The 24295-nt window shown below is 45.0% G+C and overlaps 1 protein-coding gene across 3 annotated transcripts; it reads right to left on the reverse strand.

Moving 5' to 3' along the window:
* Window positions 1-2005: 2005 nt before the first annotated feature.
* On the reverse strand, window positions 2006-14552 carry SLC25A42 (solute carrier family 25 member 42). Of its 3 annotated transcripts, XM_085315337.1 has the most exons (7): window positions 14435-14552; window positions 12235-12346; window positions 9867-9892; window positions 8864-9030; window positions 8064-8180; window positions 7423-7574; window positions 2006-7051 (listed from the first exon to the last, which is right to left on the reverse strand). In XM_085315337.1, exons 1-7 carry the CDS (start codon window positions 14516-14518, stop codon window positions 6726-6728), a joined length of 984 nt encoding a protein of 327 aa, XP_085171463.1. In that variant the 5' UTR covers window positions 14519-14552; the 3' UTR covers window positions 2006-6725. The 3 variants fall into 3 exon arrangements, with proteins under 3 accessions (XP_085171463.1, XP_085171464.1, XP_085171465.1); XM_085315338.1 differs by lacking the exon at window positions 8064-8180; XM_085315339.1 differs by lacking the exons at window positions 12235-12346; window positions 14435-14552 and adding an exon at window positions 10046-10414.
* Between the last annotated feature and the right edge of the window lie 9743 nt (window positions 14553-24295).

Consider the following 24295-nt stretch of genomic DNA (forward strand, 5'->3'; position numbering starts at 1 on the left):
AGCCGCGGCCGCAGGCGCCGCGTGCTCGGCCCGGAGCGCGTCCCGGCGGGGCAGAGCGGCCCCCCGGCTCGCCTCTCCTCGGGGACGCACAGGACGGATGCTCTGGCTGGCGTTTGCCTCCCCTGCCTGAGGGCGGGGGGATTTTCGGCGGGTCGCAGCCTGGGGGCTGCTCTGCTGCTTCGTGTGAAAGCCTCAGCCCAGCAGCCTTGGCTAYGGGCTCTTTTAGAAATAAAGAAGTGACTTGCGGTGCGTTTGCTGCTCCAAAACCCGCTGCTCTGTTTGCACCTTGCTGCCCCGAAGACCCTCCCGCAGCTCGGGCCAGAGCTGCCGTGTTGGGGGGGGGGGGCGCGCCGGAGAGCAGCGCGGCCCCGAGGGCTCGGGCACGGGCTCGGGGCGAGGACGCCCGCCCGCAGGAGCGCGGCAGCCCGGCCCCGGCCCCGCTGCTGCGGGGATCGCGGCGGCTGGCGCGCTGCTCCAGCGCGGGGAACGCCGCCTCGCCGCGGCTGTCGTCGCTGCTGGGGCCGTGGCGCCGCTGAGCTCCTCCTCGCTRCGCCGTGGGTGCCTGAAACAGGATTAGCTGGGTCCGGGCTGCTCGGAGAAAGGGAGAGGGGCTCTGATCCTGTTTGATTGCCTCGTAATGGTCTTAATTCCCCCTTGCGAGGGGAAGCGATGAGAAGGCAGCCACGCGCCCGGTGTTAGCGGGGCTAAGCTGGGCTCCATCCTCCGGCTGCTTCCTCAACCGGCAAACACAGGCGCTGSCTGTGGCAAAACCTTAAGGGGAATTTCCCCGTTGGCAAGAAATTCCCCTTTTGGAGAAACCAAAGCCCAGAAGGACACCAATAAAAGCTCAGAGCAAGGAGGASTGCAGCTCCAGCAGCACCGCCACCCAGGGCTGGGTGGAAAGGCGCAAGGAAGAGGAGCCTCCCCCAAAGCGAGGGTGCAGAGAGGCTTGTTCCAGCCTGCGCGGCCCCGTTTAAAAGCCAGTCCGGCGACCCTGACGGCTCATTTATCCGATTTGCCTCAAGCGCGCGGAGGAGGCGGCCGGGGCCGAGCGCCCGGGAGGCGCCGGCAGCAGGCGCCGGTTGCCAGGGCCGGGGCTGGCGGCGCTCAGACCCGCAGACGGTTCCTCCCTGGAGGTCTGCCCAGACCTGACCCTCTCAGGCTGGGACCACGGCAGACAGACTAGCCGGGAGCAGCAGACAGATCCACAGGCACCGGAGTTGGGCGACATCAAATCAAGTGAGAGATCTTCCCATCTTCCTCTCCCCATAATTATTTTACCCTTTATTTTGCATAAATACCCTTCAAGYCCTCCGGGCTTTGCTCCCCAAAGGGCCCCACTCAGGCCCCCAGCGGAGAGGGGAGCAGCTGGGAGCGCGGGGCTGTTCCGTGCTGCACAGGCTGGATTCAGGCTCCGCGGGCACCAGGAGCGTCTGCGGTGCCCCAGCCTCTGCCCCGCACCACCCCCTCGGCACCCCTGCCTCCGGGGCCGCTGGGCGCCGCTCGGCAGGAGACCCGAGCCGGGGGGAGACGTTGACGGTAGTCAAAGCCAGGACCCCCAACTTCTGGGGAGCYGCCGGGCTGTGCCCGAGCCGACACTGCCACCTGCTGCCACTGCTCGCCCGTCCCCAGCCCCGTCCTGCGCTGCGGCACCGGGGACGGGGGCAGCACGGGCCTCCCTGGGGGGCAACCAGAGGCTTCAGACCAGCTGCAGAGCTCCCTCCCAGCCCTCGGGCCTCCCCCCACCTCCGCGCGAAGCCACGCGTGACCCGAGGCACGGATGCAGACGCTGCGGAGGGAGCGCCACGCACAAGGCACCCGCACAGCTCGGCGCTGCCGCGGGCGAGCCTGGCAAAGCCTTGCAGCGCAGATGAAATCCTGGTCCCTTGCTTGCTGCCAAAGAGAGAAACGCAGCAGCTTTAATCCCCAGATAAATCCACCTAGACGYGCCAGGCCTCTCTTTCTTATGAGCAAAGTATAACAGGAGACACCCGCAGAGAGCCTGCAAAGTCAATTAAATTTTTTATTAAATATACATCCTCTCTTGGCACAAATCTTAAAATATATAAACATTATATAACAAAGTGTCTTCACTGCAATAAAATAGAACTCCAGATCCAAGAAAAGCAGTCAAAATCGACACACACGCATACACACACACATTGATGGTGAGGACACATCTTGACAAAAAGGCATTTAGCAGCGTTTGTGCTAATATATGCATAGACCACACAGGCAGTGARCAGTGCTGGGAATCCCTGCATCGCGTGGCACGGAAGGGGGAACCAGCGGYAGCGGGAAGAACCAGACCCTAAACTGAGAAGGCTGTTTTGTAGGAAGGCCATCTCCTTTTCTGGGTCCGTACCGCCCACCTTAGCTCTCCGCAGAGCTGAGGTACCCAGCCAGACTTCACAGASAGGGTATGGGAAGCAGTCACACCAGTTTCCCCTTCTACTGCCCACCTATGACTGGCCCCAGTCTTGCTTGGTGTTGCCACAATGCTTCTGCTGAAAGTTTCCATTTACACCTAACCTGCACTTGAGCTAAAGACACTGTGGGATGAAGATGGTAGTGCCCAAGTCCTTTGAAGCCAAAGGCTATATGGAGAAGTTCACAAAAGTACCATAATTTTTCCACAGAAACTATAAAACTCTGCTTTTGAAAMGCTATCATGGAGTACCAATGCATATTCCAGCCTGCACCACACAACCATCTCATGGCTTTCAGTGACTTTATGCCTCATGAGGCCGTGACTCCTCTCCCGATCTTCCCACTATGGTCCTGCCAACACCAAGCAGCAAGCTGCCCCATAGCCCTGGAGGACAGGCAGAGGTCAGCATGAGGCACGCAGGGCAACGCAGTTTGCAAAAAGCCAGCTTGGGTCCCACTATTCCCGTTCCTTAACCTATCCTCAGTGTCGTCCAGAAGGACCAGCTCCTCCAGAGTTATCCACCCAGTAAGTACCACTTTCACAGAGCACAGCGGGCATCGTGTGGAGGTACCAGAAGGAGATCACAAGAAGCAGCAACATCCCAATGYGTGCGGAAAAGGGAAGGTGCTAGACTGGACGAGTCATTCAAGAATCTTTCAAAAAAATCTTTCGCTCCAGCACCCAGTGCCTTTAACTTCTTGCCTCCAGACACAAACATCCCCACCTTTGAGTAGGAAGCCTAGGTGGGCTGTTTCAGGAGCAGCTATCAAAGCTGCACTTTTGTCATTTTGGATGCATTTCATTGGATCTGATTTTCTTTAAGTGCTAGTGCGGGACTAAAGGTGCAGAAGCAGGGAGGGAGAGAAAGCAGACAAGAAAGAAGCACAAGCTAACTTTTGGCTACTAATATATTAAAGAACAATGAGACACATGACTTCAAAGTAAAAGCAAGAAATTAGAGAAGAGCATTATGAAAAACTGGGGAGTTTAGGATAGTAAAAAAAGAAAAAAAAAATCTAAAAAGAACTAGAGAAGATTTCTGCTAGACTTGCCTTCTTTCTTAGAGCTAAAGGCCATTGACCTTCTTGGCCAGTACACAGGCACCCTCCCTTTCCAATCAGCGTGCCCAAAACTCCTCAGGCACTTGTTCCAGGCAGCAGAGAGATGTGGAACACATCTCGATTCATGCAAGGATTAAGCAAAGGGAAGAGAACACTCTGTTTCTCCTCTCCTACATTCAAATCGGGGGAGGGGGGGAGAAAAAGAAAAAAAGAAATTTAAAACACTCTAAAACAAAGACACACAATTACTCTAAACTTTTGCCCAAGAAACAAAAGCACCAAAATCATTGCAGACTGAATTCAGATCTGTCTCTGAACAAGCACTCAGCCTGCAAAGTCTGGAAAAATGTGTTTGGCTAAAATTTCACTGAAGTACAAATCAGGTGCAACTGCTAATTAAGGAACAGCTCTGGAGCTGATGCTCCCAAGTCTGCCGTACTTCAAGTCTCCTTTCTCAGCCCCCACTGCACTCTGGCTGCAAAGGGGGTGATGCCAGAAGGCTCTCCCCAGGGCCACCCAGCAGAAGCTGCATCTGCATCCTCCACAGGCTTCACATTTGTTTGCGTTCACATTAGCTGCAATCCTGACACGGAGGAAGACACTCTGTGCAGATCTGCCCTGCTGTTCAGTCCCAAACAAGAGGCTAGTCATCCAGTGTAATTTCTTGCTCAGTAAGGACCCAGGAGGAATTAAGTCACCTCTGTTGCTACAGGAGTTCGGCGATGCTCGGCATAAGACAAGGCCTGTTGCATCTGCCTCTGAGCTGACCTACCCCGCTGCAGAGCAGAAGAGCCCCCTCTAACTCAGAGGCCACAGTTCAGCTTCTTCTTGTGTTCACATAGTACCCATCAACTACTCAAGAAGGACTGCTCTTAGCACCAGCAGCCTCCAAGCTGAGCAAGAACTTGGCATGGATTGCACACACAGTCAGACACATATACACATACGTATACATGGAGTCAACTGCTGACACTCCCAGCTGTTGCTCTGTACCTCACTTTCCTGGTAAGACGCATTTATCTTAGTATCTCCTCACTGGGCCAGATGTGATAAAGACAAGAGCAGAAGTAATTGGCTTCTCCATTGGAGAAAAATATATATATGTATATATATATAAAAAAAATCGAAGCTCTTGCAAAGGACTGAAAAATTCACCCATATGAAAAGAACAGCTGATAATCTTCCATTAACAATGGGAGCAAAACGTTTACAGAATTTGTGGCTATCACCTATACAGACTTATAAAAGACAACACCTAACATTTCTTTAACTACAACGTAGATTGGTGATTGCAGTCAAGTTTCTCAACGGAAATAATCGTTTGTGGGCTTAAAGGCAGAAATTGCTGAGGTTAATACCCTGCCCATCCACAACCATTAAAGTATGATTGATCCCATGTGTTCTGGGAACAATGTGCATGCTAATACTTCAGTATGCTGGCTCTCCACCATGTCCGCAAAATGGAAGTGTAGGTGCTTAATTCCTAGGGAAATATTTGGCATTAGAAGCAAGTTACGCTCCAAAGAACAAGTGCAAAGAGAAAAGAAAGGAGAAAGCTATTTCTACCAATTGTGCAATTACCTTCATTCCCATTAATAAAGTCATGATACAAGGTAGAAACTACAATGGCTAAAGTATATACACCAGAGAAGGACAGCTTTTAAATCCTACCTTATTTTTGTTTTACATGTCATCTCCCTTCTACATGGATTCTAACAGCTGGAAAGGGATTTTAATCTTGGCTTGTGGAATCTGATCCTTAGAGAAGTCTGAAGTTTGTTTTGATCCCTCTTATCCTCCAAATTTAATGTAGGAATAGAAACATAAAACAACCCCCCCCCTCAAATCTCCCTTTTCCTAAAAATTGTTGACTTAAAATAGAAAAACTGAAAGGTTACCATTCATTTGCAGATTGCAACTGGAGATGATTGGCACTATATATTATTTCAGAAGAGTCAATATTGGCTGTGGAGCTTGTTCTCCTGAGGACACTGTTAGTCCAGAAGAACTCTAAAAATAAAAGCAAGTGGGCTTAGGTGTGGAATAATGTACAGAGGTGATACTACCTACACAGCAGGCACCAAAAGACAACAACGTTGTTTGGAAGCACGGCCAGCAGCTTTAGTCAACTACTACGCTGCATTCATCAGACACGAATAGCCTTTCATGATAGATAAGTCTGCACCACGTATGCATCTTCGATTTGTTCATTCTCGCATTGCGGATAAAGCAGCAACAATAATACTGAGGGAAATAATTGCTTAAAATTGAAGTATGTAACACCTCCTCTTCTAGTCCAGGGCTTCATCACTACAAACTGCCAAGACCCTCAGAAAATGCTGCTGTTAAGACCATGACAGCAATGAAGGGTTCAGATGGCCCGAAAGCACTACTGCAGCTTGATTCAATCCAGTTTGTGAGCCCAGGCCCAGTCTCTTGTCAGCAACACTGACAACAGACAAGAGAATTTGATTTACAAAACTGCTCAGAACTTTCCTCCCCTGCTGTCTACAGTCTTTGGTAATCTCAGAGGGACACTGCAAAAAGAGAAATTTTTTGCAACTCAGTTCAGAAATGAAAAGAACATTTGAAAAAGGGCAGCATTTCCAACCAGAGCTCATAATCATCTTTCAGAGTAATAGAAGTTACTTGGACCTATTAAATCCTGCTGTGTCCTGTTTCAAGGAGACCCTGCTTACAGGTCAGAGGAATGTGGAATTCCCTGTGCAGATTAACTGGAATATTGCACTTGGCAGACTGCCTCCAGCTAACACATGTGAGTAACCAAGAACTGCCTGCCAAGAGCAGCAGTCATTTTCCAAATTCAAGGGCCCATTTGAACAGCACCATGTCTTCTCTTCCATCATCCACCACTCCATCTGCCCAGAGAGACCAGGTGAGGAGCCAGAAGCAGCATGTGTGTGTTTGAGAGGCTCCACTCCTGACATCAAAGAGCAAAGCAGAAGGATGAGGAGCTACTCTAGAGGACACAGCTCTGTAGAACTGTAAGAAGAATTTCAGTTACAAAAAGGTTAGTTTCAGGTCGAGGTTTCCAAACAACTCAGAGGCTTGTTAAAAAGGAAAAACCCAACAACACCACCAACAAAAGAAAAATAATCAAGAAAGGTAAGTTCTCAGCTGCAGGAGAGCATGTACAAAGTGAGAGAACACTAGCATTGCTCTTTGTACACACKTCGTACTTCTCCCCAGCAAGGGCTGTTGGGATTAAGCTACTACCTTTCAATGTTAGTGCTGTGTTGTAATTTACGGAGAAGRATCTGCATCAGGTCAAAGGTTGTAAAGCTTATTCCCACTGCAATCGGCCCTTTGACCCAGTTCATGCTGAGTCCTTTGTACAAACCACGGATTAGTCCCTCTTCTCTTATAATCTCCTGCATGGTGAGAAGGATGGAGCTGTATGTGTGTCCCATAACCCCTGCTGTCTGCATTCGTCGGCGAACCACGTCCAAGGGGTAGGAAGCCGACTGGCCAATCAAGCCTGCACAGGCACCAAACAAAAGCCGCTCCGGAGGGGATGGCTGAGATTTCCCACTATGATCTGGGAAAGAGAAAGTGGCAGAGTAGAGAAAGCTTCTCGTAATAAACACATGATTAAGGTCAAGTGGCCTGAGTGCCAGAACTCCAGAGATTTTGTTTCCAGCTCAGTTGTCAGCTGACCAGGTGTGTAAGCAAGTCCTTCTACATCAAGACATCCCTCTGCAAGACAGAGATGCTGCTTTTCTGCAGCTTACCTTCTTCAAAGTCTGGAACTGGACAGCAGGAGGCACAAGGCATCCTCCACAAGTACTGAACTTGGCAACTGGCTTCAAAGCCAGGAAAAGGTTTTGTATCACAGAGTCCAAGCATCTCAAATTGGCCCAAAGCCTACACCATATCACTTGAAAGCAAAGAAAATAAAGTTGCCTTTACCTGCATGTAATTTCTTCAGCGTCTCATAGGTGAAGAAGCTAAGCCCAGCATATGGAATCACTCCAAGGATGGTTGGTGTGAATCCTCTGTACAATGTCTTCAATCCTTCCTCCCGGGATATTCGGATGAAGACATGAACGATATTGCTGTACCTAGCATGTGGACACAGGAAAACAAAATCTGTGCTGGTCAGTGCCTGCACACTAGTAACCCTTTCAACAGGGCTCTGGAGGATCAGCAATTAATTAATTTGTCTCTGAACACATCAAACAGCTCAGAAGGGATTTAAGAAGCCTGTCTGCAAATGGAGAAGCCAGCTACCGGCTCTCCTACAGCCCTACCGCTGTACGCTATCCTGTTTGTTAGAGCTCTTCCGGAGGTACTGTGCCAGCTGGCCTTCTAACAAGTGAGCACAGAAGTTTTACTACCAAGGTCTTTCAGTATCGATCCCCTGCCAGTGCGTGTACTAACCAGGGCTCTGGTCATTTAATCAGTGCTCAGATCCAGGCCATAAGAGGTTTACTACACCAAAGGCTCCGAGCAAGAAGTGACCCAGAAAATGGCAATTAAGTCATCTGACCTTAAAAAAAAAGCTCTGCATTTGTTCGTGGTGCTTGTACTTGCTTTCATTAGGCACTTACATCTCCTTCGGCGTGACAGCCATTCGAGCTCGAACCATATCCAAGGGGTAGGTTAACATGGCAGCCGTTGTGCCTGCCAGAGAGCCAGCAATGAATCGAGGAAAGGGTGTCAGCGCTCTAAAGTAAGGTGAGAGAAGAGACCAAACAGATCACCCGGAGATGGAAATACTACTCAGCTTCTGAGCATGGCTCTACTCTATCGGCTACTGAATCCCTTCCCTGCCCGTGCACTGAAGAGAACTGGATGGATGGGTGGGTAGAGCAAAACAGCTGTGGTTTGCCACAACTATTTACGTCAGAGGCCTGGAGAAAATCTCCATGGAGGACAGCTAGCCTGACTGTGGTGTTTCAGACACTACGTGCCCAAGAGCAAGAGGCTTAGGCCACACACACAGAGGATAAAGGCTCAGATATCAGCGCTAGGCTGGATCTTGTTGCTTCTCCTGGAAAAAAAAAAAAAAAAAAACCCTCTTTGTTTTGCCTGCCCACTCTCAGCACAGGGAAGTACTAACTCACTGTCTAGGCCACTTCTTGCTCATGCCTCCAGATGATAGGCTCTTCTGACCAAGATTTCCCCTGTCCAGGACTAGAAGCTCAGCCCATTGCTTAGYCCCTCACACACCCTGCTCTGGAAAGCCATCACAAGAGGGGCCTGCACAGCTCTGTGCCAACAGACCTTTCAACTCAGCAGAAAGCCTGCCTAACACAAAGATATGTGCTCCCTCCCTATGGTCTAGGGTTGCACAAACTGTTCCATCCTCCTCTGCTATCAGAAAGCTCAAAGCCAAGCTGCATCTTACTTTCCCTGGAAGCCGTAGTAACTCCCCAGGATCTGCTTGTACTCTTCGTGTGCACAAAACTGAATGGCAGCATAAGGGATCACACGGACCATGGTGGCCGAGTTCCCTCGCCAGAGACTCCAGAAGCCTTCATTGAGGTAGGTGCGATAAATCAGCCTGTAGGCTTCCTGCAGGCAACAGATCAAAGGTCAGACAGGCAGATCATGATAAGAGGGAGTAAAAACAAGAGTGTGKGGGGGGGGAGGTGACCCAGTAGCTTAACCTCTCCCAATCCTCCTTCCCACCCGACCACAGCAAGGTGATATCAGATGTTCATGCTCACACCCCTGGCTCCAGAATAACACAACTAAAATCACTTCTTTGGGAAGACTGAATAGATACATTAGAGCAAAAAAGAACCAGTCAGGAAGACAGAGTTTTACATTCAAGACAGCATCTTCATTTTCTCTCTGAGAGCGAGGCACAGAGCTGGGCTGATGTTTACATAAACCACTTCTCAAMCCAAATTAATCTTAGTATAAGACAGAAACATTTGGATTACACATATTAGCACAGCACACATGGAGCATCCACAATGCACAGGCAACAAAACATTCAGYGAGCCACATTAGCAATCAGCTCCCAAACCCAGATTTCCTATAAACTTTGCAACAGCTCCAGTAGCGGTTGGGGAAAGAAAGCAACCACTGGGGAAGAAGGCCTAGCAAAACAGCCCAGAGCGATGCCACAACAACATTTACTGTCCATGCCACAGGTGGAACCTGGAGCATGAATGAGGATTGGGCTCCTCTGTGCTAAGTGCTCAGCAAACATGAAGAAAAAAAGCACTGTCCTAAGGAACATTATAAACAGTACTGCTTCCAGTCTTCCCCTCCATGCTCTTTCACTCTGAGTGCAACTAATAAAACTCAAGCAACAAAGTTCAATACAAACAGAGGATGCTTTTAGTACTATTACTACCATTAATCAAACACATCAACAGGAGACAGACACATCACCTCACCTTGGCAGAAAATCTTTTTGAAGACACTAAAAAGAAAAAGTGAGCATTAGGTCTTGCAATACATTTAGATGGATCAAAGAAACCATACAGGCACTCTTATCTAAGGAATAAAAATAGAAGTAAAAGAATTAATGCAAGAAAAAAAAATAGAGCTTCTTTATAACAAACAAAGATTTTACCACAGGTAGGAATTTCCAAACTCTCTTCAGCAGATGAGAAGTTCATTTCTCTCATCTATTGCTGTGAAAATGYTCAGTCTCTGTCACATTTCTTGCTCTGAAGCATTAATAATAATAATAAWAAAAAGTTTACTTTAGTAGAGCACTTCCATGCACTGGTTCCAGGCTAATGCCAGAATCCAGCAAAGAGCAGGACTGTTTAGTGAGGCTCCACGCAAGGATGGTTTCATCCTAACAAAACTCAGATGAGCACTCAGTCTCTCTCCTTGCACCCAATCACATTGACAGAATCCCTTTAACTATGTAACACACACAGCATTTGGAAGCAAGATTTATTTGGCATATAGCAACTGTTTTTTGTAACATCCCTATTGCAGCAAGGAAACAGGCTAAAACCTGAATGGCAACACTAATGAAACATGGTTCCAATTAAGTGTCTATTGCACTTTCTTTCAAATTCCTTTGAGAYTTGTAACCTCTCAAGTGTATTAAACAATCACATGCAAATAGGTTTTTCACTATGCTGCTCCTTTATACAATTTAACATTAAAAAAAAAAAAAACTACCACCACCTCAATAACCAATTGCTGCTAGCTCTGCAAAGGAAAAGAGCTCTTTTCCCTTATCCCCCAGGAAATTTCTTCAGGCTCTAGTTCACAGAACAACATTCCTTGCTTGCATGACCSAAGGAAGCTGTCCCTCTTCACAAATAGGGAAGCACCTCACAGTAAAAACCTTCAGGAGAGCGAGAAGAGTAGGAAAGCCATTAGATACCAAGACATTGGTCAGTACAGGCAATATTTAATCATATCCTTTGCAGTGAGTTTAACAAGCCAAGTCAAATGGGATTTTTTATAAAATGTAGGCCTGTACAAATTAACGGTGATTTATACAGACAGCTGTTGACTCACTCCAAGTCTGCAGTTTCCATCTCACCTCTGATCCTGACATTTTCAACCTTAGATGAACTACGCGCTATTTGTTCGGGTGAGAAAGCACAGCACGTACTCATTGCTGCCCAAGCATCTGGTCACAGCCTGCAATCCCAGCCTGCAGCTATCCCCGGCCTGAGCTCCCTACAGCTTGAACTCCCTGAYCCGTGTCCCCACTATCCCCATTATGCAAAGGATGAAAATCATGTCACATGAAAGTCAACTTAAAATTAAATCTCATCCAGGGATCAGATTAAACCTACCCAATTCATTTAATCTGGATGTCAACCACATTTAAATTCGTGGCCTTGCCAAATGTCTACTGTATTAACAGCCTGCACTCTTCCCTTTGGGACAATTAATGCAACTGACAGTTCTTGCACTGAAACAAGAGAACTGAACTGAGCCCATGTCGGGGCTGAATCCCAAACCCAGTTAAATGCATGAGGATTTTCTATTGAAATCAGCTGAATTTCATTACCAGTTATACACTTCTAGTTTATGGTTTCCAGAAAGGATTTTGTAATACAAAGCTAGGTCTGCCAGCTTCATTGTGCCTTGCAGCAGTTTTAGTAATAACTTCAATTCTAAACCAAAGCAATTTAGTTCAAATACAATGCAACTCTTACTAGAAAAGACTGCTTACATTTGAGCAATCACATCCTGGCAACCAGTCTGTAGTAAGAAACTTAAACATCTCAATTCCCTCCTTCCAGTTTCACATCTCCTTACATCCCTCCTCTAAAGGAAAAGGAAACCGCACAGCTTTTCTCTCCTTGTCATATTTCTCCAAACGGAACAGACATAGAAATGCAAAGTTACCATTCACCTCCTTAAGTGTAGCCTTTACAATATCTTTTTACTGTACACTCCAAAACATTCCCTCATGTCAGAGGATGCACGTGGCCAGCCAACTTACACAAGCCACAATCATCTGTCTCTAAGCAGCCGAACGTGCAGCTGCATCACAGTGAAACAGTAAAGCTTTTGCTGACTACCATGGGAGTTGACTCCAATAGTCCTGGCCAAGTACACAGCTGATTGACACCTGCAATAATCCTACCAAGAATTGAACAATAGGTTTTTAGACTCAATTCATTTTGGTAACATCACTATTCTATCTGTATCGTGCCAGGTCTCTGCAGGTTGAAGGAAGCAGAGCACTAGAGAACAGGCTGSTTGAACAGATTAGAGAAGCTGTTTTGGATTCTGCTAACAATAAAATGAGGCTACTTCATGAAAGTCAGCAGGACTTACCTTGAAACATGATTTTCGTCCTATCCAGTGGAGCTACTGCTGTTTTAGCAACAGCACCGGCCAATGCACCAGACATCAGAGAATTAAGTACTTTCTTTTCCTCCTGTGTTCCCTGGAAGAAAGCATTGTTCAGTGTGACACAGTCAGTCCTAACCAAAGTTGTAACATTTTACCTTTGTTGCAGCACTTATTCCAGTCCAAAGACATGGGTCAGCCAGACTCAGGTGTGAGCATCCACATTGTCCGGCAACCTAAGTCACGTTTGCAAACGTAACTCCCTGATACAGCAAACTGATCACCTGCTCACATTGCTCCGGTACAGAGTAGTATCTCAGTGCTGCATTCTGAGTTGTTTTGTCACATTTTCTGCAGTAACTTCTCTGCCCTTTCCAGCCCTGTGCAGAAACCTTCTCTATCTGCCAACATAGTAAGTTAAAGTGCTTTTGGTTCTCCCCGTGCTCTGCCTTCTGTCCATCAAATGGTGCCAAGGCACAGCTCTGCTGAAAAAAAACATGTTTCAGCTGGCTTTTCTACAACACTCACACCAACAGCAGCAGAAAGTAGACTAAATCAGTCAAAGAAAATGCCAGTATCACTATTTGTGCTCTAAGCCATTTATGAAATGGGATTTCCAGCACTGGAAAGAGAAAGGTGCAAAATAATAATAATAATAATAATAATAATAATAATAACTTTCAAGGGGACTCTGAAAACACCTGGAGGTATTATTAGTATAAGAATACTGAAAAACAAATTACAAAGTAACAACATTACAATCCACATTAAAATGAAACCTAAACATTAACCTATACCTTTGCCAGCCAGATAAGCAAAACTATGCTCAGATCATATACAAACAGAGGTAAGAAACAATGTGTACACATAGGAGAATTGGACTACACCCCCCAAAAAAGCCTTCTGAACATGCAGCTGAAGAGTTGTCTCCTCCTTCTTCCAAGGGAACTACAATACACTTTAGAGATCTTGCTTTTTTTAAACTTCCCTTCAACATAAATGAATCAGCGACTGGTTGTTTTCAGATGCTCAGTTTCTTTGACTAAATCTCTTCGTGAAAGACTTCAGACAGCTGAAAATCAATGCCAGCATTTTGGAAACATTAACATTCCCTCCAAAATAGCAAATTCCAAGCACAACAAATTACAGGTCAGATCACAAAGAACAAAGATTAGACTTGTCTGCCAAGATACGAAGTTCCAAAGTCAGCCACCTCTTCCACGCACTGTTTCTTCCCTATTAACATTTCAAAAAGTTATCTCACTATCTCCTCTTGATTTAGCCATGTACGGAAGGTAAATTTCTTTCTTGTCCTTCTAGTTAACTTGTGAACCTTATTTCTACATTTCCCCCAAGATTCTAAGAATAAAACAAGACAGGTTTCCCACTATGATAAATAGAATGGAAGTGTTTTTGTTATTGACATTCCTGCCACAGCTCATATTTATAAACCAGCTATCTTCTTGTAACACACGGGCAAAAAGCAAGAAAAAACTTGAAATCTGATACCCTGAAGGTTATGAACTGAAAGACAAGTCAAGACAAGGCTTAAGAATGTTAACTGTTGATATGCTTTGTGTTTTCATGGAGAAGACATGTAAGTTAACATTCTCTTTTCTCACACTGTTTCCAGGCTAAAAAAGTTGTTTTTCATTGAAAAAAAATTGTTCAGTTCAATTTTCCCTTCCAGTCTTTGGCGCTAAATGTAAGGGCAGCTCTGCACCAAGGTTCAGGCAGCACTGTCTGAATTTCAGCTTGAGTTTCAACTTTGAAGCATTTTCATCTGAGCAGAAACCCTGACCTAAGTCAGGGCAAGGTTCAGTGTCGCTTTCTCTTCCACTGTTTCTAAGAGGAGTCTTTAACAGCAGCGAGAGCAGAGAAACCAAGACTTATGACCCTGTTCCCAGCTCTGCCACTAAAGACATAACAAGACATAACCTTGAACAAGGAACATAGCCGTGCCTGCCTGTCAGATGTGAGCTATGCCCGGGCTCTTCCCAGAGAGCTCAAATTGCTCAGCAAGCTTCAGAGGAAGCAACGGCTACACAGCACATGGTTTGTGCGTACACGGCAGCTTGCTCAGGCCTCCACAGCTCCAATCTCATTTAAATGCTTCTTTTGTGGAAGAGCTGTCCAGCTCTCCTCTCAAGCCCTCTGCATATACCCAGCCACCTCCTGCTCTTACCTCTGATGGAAGATGAGTTGATATAATTGGCTCCACATCCTGCTGTTTGAAATCCACTTGACCTTCTCTCACACCATTACCCATACCAGTTACACTTACAAGTGGGCAGAAGATTCACGGCTCCTAAATTGAAAACAAGAGCAAAGCAAGAGTTAGTGTCAAAAGCAGTGAATTTCCAGGTCATAAAGGTCTGTACAGGAGGGAAGAGAGACTTACTCCAGAGGCCATTTCAACAGAAAAATGGAAACCTCTATTCCAAGCACCCAGTTTAAAAATATTTCCAGAATCCTAATGTTATTTCTTCCCTTTGGGGTMTAAGTTTGGAGTGAGGGGAAAGGAGGGGTGCTTTGGTGCTATCTAAAATTTGTGTCACTGATCATCATCATTCTTTTCTACCCCCAAGGAACTCAGTTGCAAGTCACATTAACTCTGGCAGGGAGGCTGAAGAAGTAATCCATTGGCAATCTCGCTAGCATGTACTTCCACTGTAGAGGTGATATTTAAACACCCAAGCTCTTGGGGACAATATCAAAACATGCATAATTCCTCAGACCRAAGCATCAGATTCTGCCCTGTCCTCTTCCATCACTTACAGTGCAGATCCCAGTTGCTACTCAGTCCAACTGCACARCATTTAGATATGCGAGAAGACATGCAGAAATTTAAAACCCAGGCATGGAAAATGGAAAAAAATAGTCACAGCAGGATCTCCAGAAAGCCTCACACAAGCAATTGGAGGTTATTTTAGGAAACAGATAGATCCAATGCCTCACACGTGCCATATAGGCTATTTTGATGATGCTAGCAATTTGACTAAAAGCAGCACATCCTTGACTCCAGAACTTCATTTCTCCACAGTTGCAATGCACATGTGCTTGTAGCTAGTGAATCAGCATAGTTTGCACAGATGTTTCTTGCTGTGATATATGCTCTCATTTGCCTCATGAACAGAAAGGTCAGTCTAACCTTAGCTACAGAGTGTAAGTGCAAAGATAATACTTAAATAGAAGCTATCACTTTGGCATCTAACTTTCTAATATTTCTGCTTTTATGATTTGAGTTTTTCATCCTCTAATATCAAAAAAATGCAACAGCTGAAGTTTGAAAAACTTGAGTGAGCACAAAAAGGAAGTCTTTCCAGGTAAGTAGATTGTTTTGAACCTACTCACAAATGGGGTATAACTATAAAGATTGGTTTTCTAAGCAACAAGATTGCTCAAATAGTCCAAGTTTCCCATTTCATTAGCCTCCTTTCAAGGAAGGCGATATTAGGAAATGTGAATTCCTGAACTGCTCTCCTGTTCTGCCACAGCCTTCCTGCATGTCCTCAAGCAAGCTGCTTCATCTCTGCCCCATCTGATGCCTAGGAAACCTGCAGCATGACAGCTTGCTTACTCGGAAAGGACATCTTAAGACTTTTTCTTCTTTTTAACAATCTCTAGATGTTACATGCTTGTCAGCACCTTTCATACTTGCTGACCTATTTTTTTTTCATATCATTCTCGTAAATTAGTGCCAGATTTCACTTTCAAAACCCCTTGGTTGCAGCAGCGATATTAATGCAAAGCCAGAGACAGATCAGCTTTGTCTGTATTCGTGCATGACCAATTTGTGATGATGAAGCTATGCATGACCCACACACTCACTTCAAGGAAGGACAAACACGCTTGGGTATCTTTAATGCCAGACATCACTTGCTAGAGCTCTGGGAAGACACATATCAATGTATTTACAACTCCTACGGGTGTTTTCGAAAAGAGAAGCTCTCAGGATGTTGCTCAGAGGGTAATAATTCAAAATTTTAATGAAAGACAACATCTGAGAGTCCAAAGCATGACCTGAACAGCAAACAGTACCACTTAAAGTTTTATAGTGGGAGCTCCRTCACATCGGACCATGCAAACAAGAACTCCCATGAGGGTCAAGACTGAAGAYAATTCATAATACTGCAGAGCAGAGCAATTCATTATATTCTTTTGAAGAACAGTCTGTTGATTATTTCTAATTACTATCTGTAGTCATTTCCTTTCCTTATCTTACATACCTGGAAAAATTATCATTAAAAAAAAATCACTTTAAACAAAAGCACAAAAGAAATCAGAGGTAGAAATATTATCCCTAGCTATCTCAATTAAAGAAATGTAGGTCACAGTATCAGATTTATCGCTGCTCAAAATAAAACAACAAAAATAGAAGTCATGCTGAAGAGCTTAGGAATGCAACACAGAACTTGGCTTTAAACGTGGTTTTGAAACACAATTGAGAAAAAGATGACTAAAAACGAAACTAGTCTGGAAATTTTAAATTCTAAAATGGTATTATTAAGTTCAGACTTATTTTAGAATATGCACTTGCATAAAGATGATACCCACTTACTCAACAATATTCTCTTTGATCCTATTCAGAGATGTTCTTCTTTTTAGTGCCYTGATTTTAAGTCCTTGATCTTGCAAACACCTGTCTGTATGCTTAATTTTGTACATTAAAACTGCCCACATGCTCTACATAAATACAGGCCTGAACTTGCAGAGGCTTAAATGTAAAGTAGAATTTAGTATTTTTACTCGTATTTGTTCTCTGCAAAGCAATATAGCTATATTGTATTTTGGAGCTGTGTCGAATCCTGACTTAGCTGAATCACTGACTTCTGGCTGTTATGACCAATGATGCACATGGGAGCCCAGAAAATAAAGTTTTGCTTGAAAGAGTCAGTGTGAATTTGTAGGGTCTGGCCATTAGAAACTAAGCATTACTTTGCACATACCTCAACCTGACTTGTTCATGAAGTCATCCACAGAAACCCAACACAGAGAAGCCTGACATTTTTTTTTAAATCCTTGTATTTTGCACAACTCCACACACAGTCATTACTCATGTTTAAAAAGCCACACTAAACAGGAAGACAAAATAGACAGCTGCAAATTAGATTTACACTTTGCAACACATTTCTGTATTATTTAAATTGTAGCTACACAAGCCCTTGCCACACATGTGGACCTAGACTCCTTATAACTATGTGCCATACAGCTGTAGAGTAAAACATTCTCCATCTAGGAGAATATATAATCAGAAAGCAAAACTTCTGGTCAAGATGGGTTCAAAAGTTAAGCAAGTTTAATGAGTAACACACACTGTGCTTTTACAATAAAATTCCTGGTAGCTGATTGAAAGTACATATCACTTATTCCAGCAATCAGTCTCAACTCTATCAAAATCCACTGCCTGTATCTCTGTCATGCTAATTTAGAGTCTTGTGATTTATCCTTATTTAYCAAACCGCGAAACAGAGCAGCTCAAGTTGTCCCCTCTGCCAGTGGGGTCTTAGACAAACTCGGATGGACTTAGCTGCAGCTGTCTCTTTTGTGAYGCTTCTTCAAACCCTGGGATTCCTTCGAAGTGTCCTGCCCATGCTCTAGTAATTGCAGAAACATCTGTGGGCTAAAACAAGTCCCCCCTGCCACATACCTCTGGATGCACAGAGGCATGCTCTGCAAGCTGAAAACTAGAGCAGGGTTAGTCTTTCCTGCCCATTCTCCCAGCTCTCTCTAGCAGCTCTTAATGAATACCTGAACAAGTTCAATCAAGCTGTCAAATTGACTCTCTGACAAGTTAGACATTCTGCTTTTCTTGGTGGTGATTTTGATTAAAAGGACAGCTGAGACAGAATCAAGTTATTCAGATGTTAAAAGCAACTTACTAGGAAGAATGTTGTGCAGGCAGGTACCAGTTCATTGCCCAAAGGCAGTGGGGAAAAAGACATCCAGAGAAAAGGGGCTCTAGCTCTCCAAGCCGGTTGTGAACCCAACCATGATGCAATTCTGGCCATTTGATCATATTTTAAATTACACAGTCTTAACATAATTAGTTTCTCAGCCAGAGAACCAATGAGTTTCAAAGACCAGCTTCACAACTAAAGGATAAGGCCAAATTCTCTGGTTATGGTGTTTAAAATTAGAATCACACTGCTAAAGGTTTGCAGATTATTATACACGTACTACTTAAATAAGTCTGAATTGCAAAATTCTTTAAAAGGTGAACTTCACATCAGTAAGACACAACCTCCACAAAATCCCTCCCGTATGCTTTGGCCAGATAGCAACATTCATTCCCATTGCAGATCACGGCTCCAACTTTGAGGAACAGCAAAGAGGAAGCAAGTAGAGCTGGTTTCCTCCCAGTTGTATTTGCACAAAACTCGCCGCTGATCGCTGATCGGGGAGGAACCCATGCTGATCGTTCTCTCCATGGCTTCAAACACAGCTTCAAACCACTCCCAAGCTGCCAACGACCTTGGCAGAGCTCGAATTACCTGTTTGCAGCAAAAACCCTAACCTACAAAAGCAGACCCAGGCATGACAGTTTCCAMACTACTACACACTCAGAAAACAGCAGCAGCCTGGGCATTCAGCCTGGAGATCGACTTGCAATATGTCATTATTGAAAAACATGTTTGTCTGATATTCCCTAGTGGAATTTAGACCTGCCACAAGACACTAAGATTTCAGAAAGAATGTCACCTATCCAGCAAGGACAGGACAGATACTGCAAAGCAAACAGTCAGCACCATCAGCTATCTGAATGCCAAYGGCAGCTATTTTCTAAGAAATATTTGCCTTCTCCTTGGACAGCCCCAGTAAGAATTATAAAGTTTTGGATGTGAGAGAGTTACAACAGGCAAGTAATAGCAAAACCACACAGTTTCAGCAGGCAAGAGCTGCTATGACTTTATGCCACGTGAAATGCACTGTTTTTTTGTGAGACAGGCAGAAGAAATGTAGCCCTGCTACCTGCTTTTCTTTAATCACCATGAAAAATTAGGATGCTTAACTGCTCCCAAGGAGACAAGACAAGGAGTGTGCAGCAGTTTACATCGTTTTCATTCAATATTTGGGAGCTGTGAGCAGGAAGCTTCAGTGATGAAGGAAGATTGCTGCAGGCCTAGCAGCTATTTCCTTCCATTAAAATGTGAACTATAAAATGGTATTTCTATAGCAATCACATCCACATGGCTTTCAACCTGGAACCCTTCACAAGTTTACCAAGAGAGAGTGCAACAACCATCCCAGAAACAGACATACAAAAAGCACAGACTAAATAATGATACACAAAACCAATATATAGATGCTGTATTAACCAAAGGCACAGATGAATTCCACATGATGAATTTACTGAACAAAGACAGTATATTTACATTTTCATTGCTTATACTTTCTAAAGATCTAATAATTCTAGTGTGAGTAGCAAGATTTCTGTTTTGCCTCTCAAATATAGATGTTTAAGTATCTCTTATAGATAGCGTCCCAGATTATAATCTTCTCAAGAAGGAAAGCACAGATTACTGTGGACTGTATAGCTCTATCATAAATAAGAGCTCACAGACACTACTGTTACATGAACTTTGATAAAGTCATAGTTCACCTCTAGGGCAGAATTTCCATTTTGTACAGGTAAAGATACTTGCATAACTCTATTTAAATATGCCAGCTTCCCTCATTACTCAATAGCTACACAGTTCTTGTTTGTCCTTCTTTTAAATGCACTGTTAACAAYACTAACGAAAGCATAGAATTAAATTAGGAAAAAAAGAAAACCGAAAGAGTTCCCACAGAAATTTTTGCACGTTTTCCCAGGGAGGCTGAAGTTAAACAGTACCCAGGGAAGTCACTCAATTACATTTCCTTCAATTGTTAAACTGAGCAATTGAGCCTGACAGAGAAAGAGATTTGGTAAGAGCTGAGATTATTGCAGCCTTAAATTTACCCTTGGAGCAAAAGCATCATAGACATCACAGGAAAAGGGCTGAAAGACTCAGAGCAAGGGGATGAACTACATAACTTGATGGCCCCTTGAGGTCTGTCCTTGCCTTCCAGTTTGGTTAAGCCATTAAAAAACAAAAAGCAGATATGCCCTGCAGACTCAGCTCTCTTCAGTCACATGCATCTTTCAGGTGCATACAAATTTCATACAAAAACATAAGCTATGAATAGTCCATGGCACTTCTTCCTTCTAAAGGTCTGCACAGAAACTGTTAGCATAATTTTAAAGAATCACTGACAGCTTAATTAAAAGATTCACTAAATGACACTATCTGGAAGAGTTTAATTTGTTATATGCTTTCTTACCTCCAAGGTACAAGATAAATATTCCACCTGCCTCGCTCAGCCAAACACAAACTCAGGTCTGCCAGTAAAACTGAGGATAAAGATACAAATTCTTTGCATGGTTTTAGATTATCTGACTTGAATTAAGCCAGTTGCCAAAGACTGAGAAATGGTTCTATCTAAAAGCCCTGCTAACAAAGCCAGCAGTATTATTCAGAGGAGCCCAGGAGAGCTGCATTTTGAACTCAGCTTGGAATGCATGAGCCACAGACCCGAGGAAATCTTGGCAAGAAAAAGCAGTGCTTCATTCTTTAGTTTCTGAAAGAAGAGTACTGCTAGGAACACCTCAGCAAAGCTTTCCACAAACAAAAACTGAAGACCAGTTCTTATCTGCAAGACTGACAACTTTATCTGAGAGGGAGTGGAAGTGTTAAACAAGAGGACAGAGTTACAGAGTCCCTCTGCTGAAGCCATTCCATTTGTCAGCCCACAATCACCTCCCTCCAGGAGAGGGAGGCAGAAAAATTAAGCATCTTCCCAGCTTGAATCCTTCTCTCAGCAGTTATTTCTCCCAGAGGTGCAGACACAAGGAAATGATAGCTAATAAAATAAAATACATTTAGTATAAGCCTCTCCATCAGCAAGCCTCATGTAGGCCCACACAAATACAAGCCTTCCTATCAGTAGGTTTTAAGCCTATTCACCTTAATGCCACCSCAGGCATACAGGAGGGCCCCAAGTGAGAGAAGAACACAGCATAGATGGGATTTTTGAACTCAAACTGAGATTATCTGGAATACAAGCAACTCCTCATCAATACCTGTGCAACCATTACCAGAAACTATTTCAACACGCTAAGGGATTACAACTTAATCTAAAAAAACCCAGCACTTTAAAATGCATCAGGGCATGAAAAAAAGGATAAGCATTAATGAAAGCCTTCCATCATCAAAGAGAACAATCTACAAGTGTACCAAATAGGTGTCATTTCCTAAAAAAAAACACGCTTTTCCACATTGCACATATGGAGTATTTTAAATGCTAGTGCATGAGTTAGTCACTTCCTATCTGTTGTACTCACTGCACCCTATATTGTACAAATATTTAATGCAAAAGTTAGACATCAATTCTGCTTGGCCAGAGCACTGGAGACACCCCTTAAGGTAACTCAGGCCTAGCAGAACTAACTCATGACACAGACACACCCTCATTATTAACCGTTACGTTCAGCAGCARGGTCACGCTTTTAATTCGCTAGTCAAGAGACCAAAGAGCTCCCGCTTTCTAACCCTACTTCAACACTGTTTTATTTTGTGACCTCAGATAAGTTGTTTGTATTTTAGTTCACCCTTCCACACAACAGGAAAGATCATCTCTCCTCCTAAGGCAGCTACCAAGAGTATTTATGTATCACTGAAAAGGGAACACAGCACTACCTGTTAAGCWTTAGACTCAGTCTCACTTAAGAAAGGTACAAACCTAAGTGCATCTTAGTACAATTAGCAGAAAAGTTATTAGAAAGGATATTTCTGGTTCCTGAGCTTTTTTTTTCCTTACGTTAAACTTGTCTGACCTGTACCAAGCCCCTCTGCTTCAACAGCTAACCCCACCCTCAAGGCTGCATTGGTGCTCACCTTACGTTTCTTGTAACCTCTTCACATTAAGGTCAACACACCAAATATGCCTGAAACATCCATCTTCAGTCTCAACTGCCTAAGTCATGGTACTAACTACAGCTGCAGGTCAATAAATAAATAAATAAATAAATGAGAGATTGCTGTAGCTTCTGACTCATGCTGCTATGCTATCAAGAGAGCTGTAAAGCTAAGTTTCCTCCGCCTGAGGCAATCATTGGGGCCAGAGAGTTCCAACACCGAGGATGGTCCAAGTCCTCCCCTCAGAGCAGCTCTCCCCAAGAGCAGCATTCAGAGGTCCTAATTGCAATTTGCTAGGGGAAAAGAGAAAAAGYGTCAAGCATCTGTAGCTCCAGTGGGATGCAAAGATGCTCAGTCTCCCAGAATCCAGCCCTGRTATTTTGGACACTCAGTCATAAGATTATTTTTACATATATTCACTCACAGGTTGTTAGCGTGATTATACCAACCCTCTGGCACCTTTATTATATAGTCTCTTTTCCCTCCACTGTTTTGCAACACCCACAGATAGCTCTTCTGTTCATTTATACACACACCCTTCTCCCAAACTAGAGCTATTTAAAAAACAGAATGTTTGCAAAATGCTCTAAATTCAYCAAACCACAAAACCCCMAAAACAACAACAACAACAAAAAAAAMACACCYCAAGGGCACACAAYCTCCAGAAAAAGCCTTGCTGTTAATGTGACCATGAAACATAAGAACACAACAAAAAARGTCCAAGTGACGGTGGACTCTAAACCCCACACTACGTAGTGAGCTAAATTAACAGCCAACAGGAAAAAAAATAGTCAACAAACAGAAACACATCTTTAACTCCTCCAGACTTCAAGGGAGAACAGTTTTAAGGTCAACAGAGTAACTGCTACACTTTGGGAACAGCAAGTTACACATTCACACGCAGCAGAAAGAGAATAAATAGCATTTATTAGCRCTATACAATCACTTCCAACATTTCCTATGTGGCTTTGAGTTTGGAGTCAAAAAGATAATCTGAGATACCTCTCTATCTCTGAATTTTAAGGCAAAGCCAAGAAAGCCGCCCCTGCTCAGTAACTTTTTGCTTATGGTGGACTGAGATAAAAAGAGACATTCAGACATCAGTATTTAACTTCTTCCAAGCTCCTGAGTATCTACCCCTCAGCAGAGAGATGAGAGCTCACATCATTTGCAAGTTCACATCAACGTAAAATAAAARCTCACAGCATGCATTAAGCGCACATCTGGGGAGACACGCTCCCCAGAACATGGCTCTGATCAAGACTTTGAAGGGAAGAGGAGGCCACACTCGATGTCCACATTGCCCCTGAGGAGCAGGACTGGCAGGGGAGGAGGAGACAGGGAGTGGGGCAGGCAGGCTGCCCAGGAGAGGCAGAGGGGCGGTCAGTGGGGCAGGCAGCACAGGCAGTGGGGCAAGCAGTTTGCCTAGCACAGGCAGGGCAGCAGTGGGGTGAACAGATTGCCCAGGACAGGCAGTGTGGGCAGGGGGGCAGGCTGTGGGGCAGGCAAGGCAGCAGGTAGGTTGCCCAGGACAGGCAGAGCAGCAGTGTGGTGGGCAGGAGGGGCAGGCTGTGGGGCAGGCAGGTTGCCCAGGACAGGCAGCGGGGTGGGCTATGAGGCAGGCAGGGTGGGCGGATTGCCCAGCACAGGCAGGGCAGGCAGCCTATGGGGCAGGCTATGGGGCAGGCAGGCTGCCCAGCACAGGCAGGGCAGGCAACGAGGCAGCCTATGGGGCAAGCAGTGCAGCAGGCAGGCTGCCCAGCACAGGCAGTGGGGCAGGCTATGGGGCAGGCAGGCTGCCCAGGACAGGCAGTGGGGCAGGCTATGGGGCAGGCAGGCTGCCCAGGACAGGCAGTGTAGGGGGCAGCAGGGGCAGGCAGGTTGCCCAGCACAGGCAGCGGGGCAGGCTGTGGGGCAGGCAGGCTACCCAGCACAGGCAGTGGGGCAGTCTATGGGGCAGGCAGGCTGCCCAGCACAGGCAGTGGGGCAGTCTATGGGGCAGGCAGGCTACCCAGCACAGGCAGTGGGGCAGTCTATGGGGCAGGCAGGCTGCCCAGCACAGGCAGTGGGGCAGGCTATGGGGCAGGCAGGCTGCCCAGCACAGG

Source organism: Rhea americana, unplaced genomic scaffold (assembly GCF_003343005.1).
Source record: "Rhea americana isolate MKP2758 unplaced genomic scaffold, rheAme1 scaffold_428, whole genome shotgun sequence".
Taxonomy (NCBI): domain Eukaryota; kingdom Metazoa; phylum Chordata; class Aves; order Rheiformes; family Rheidae; genus Rhea; species Rhea americana.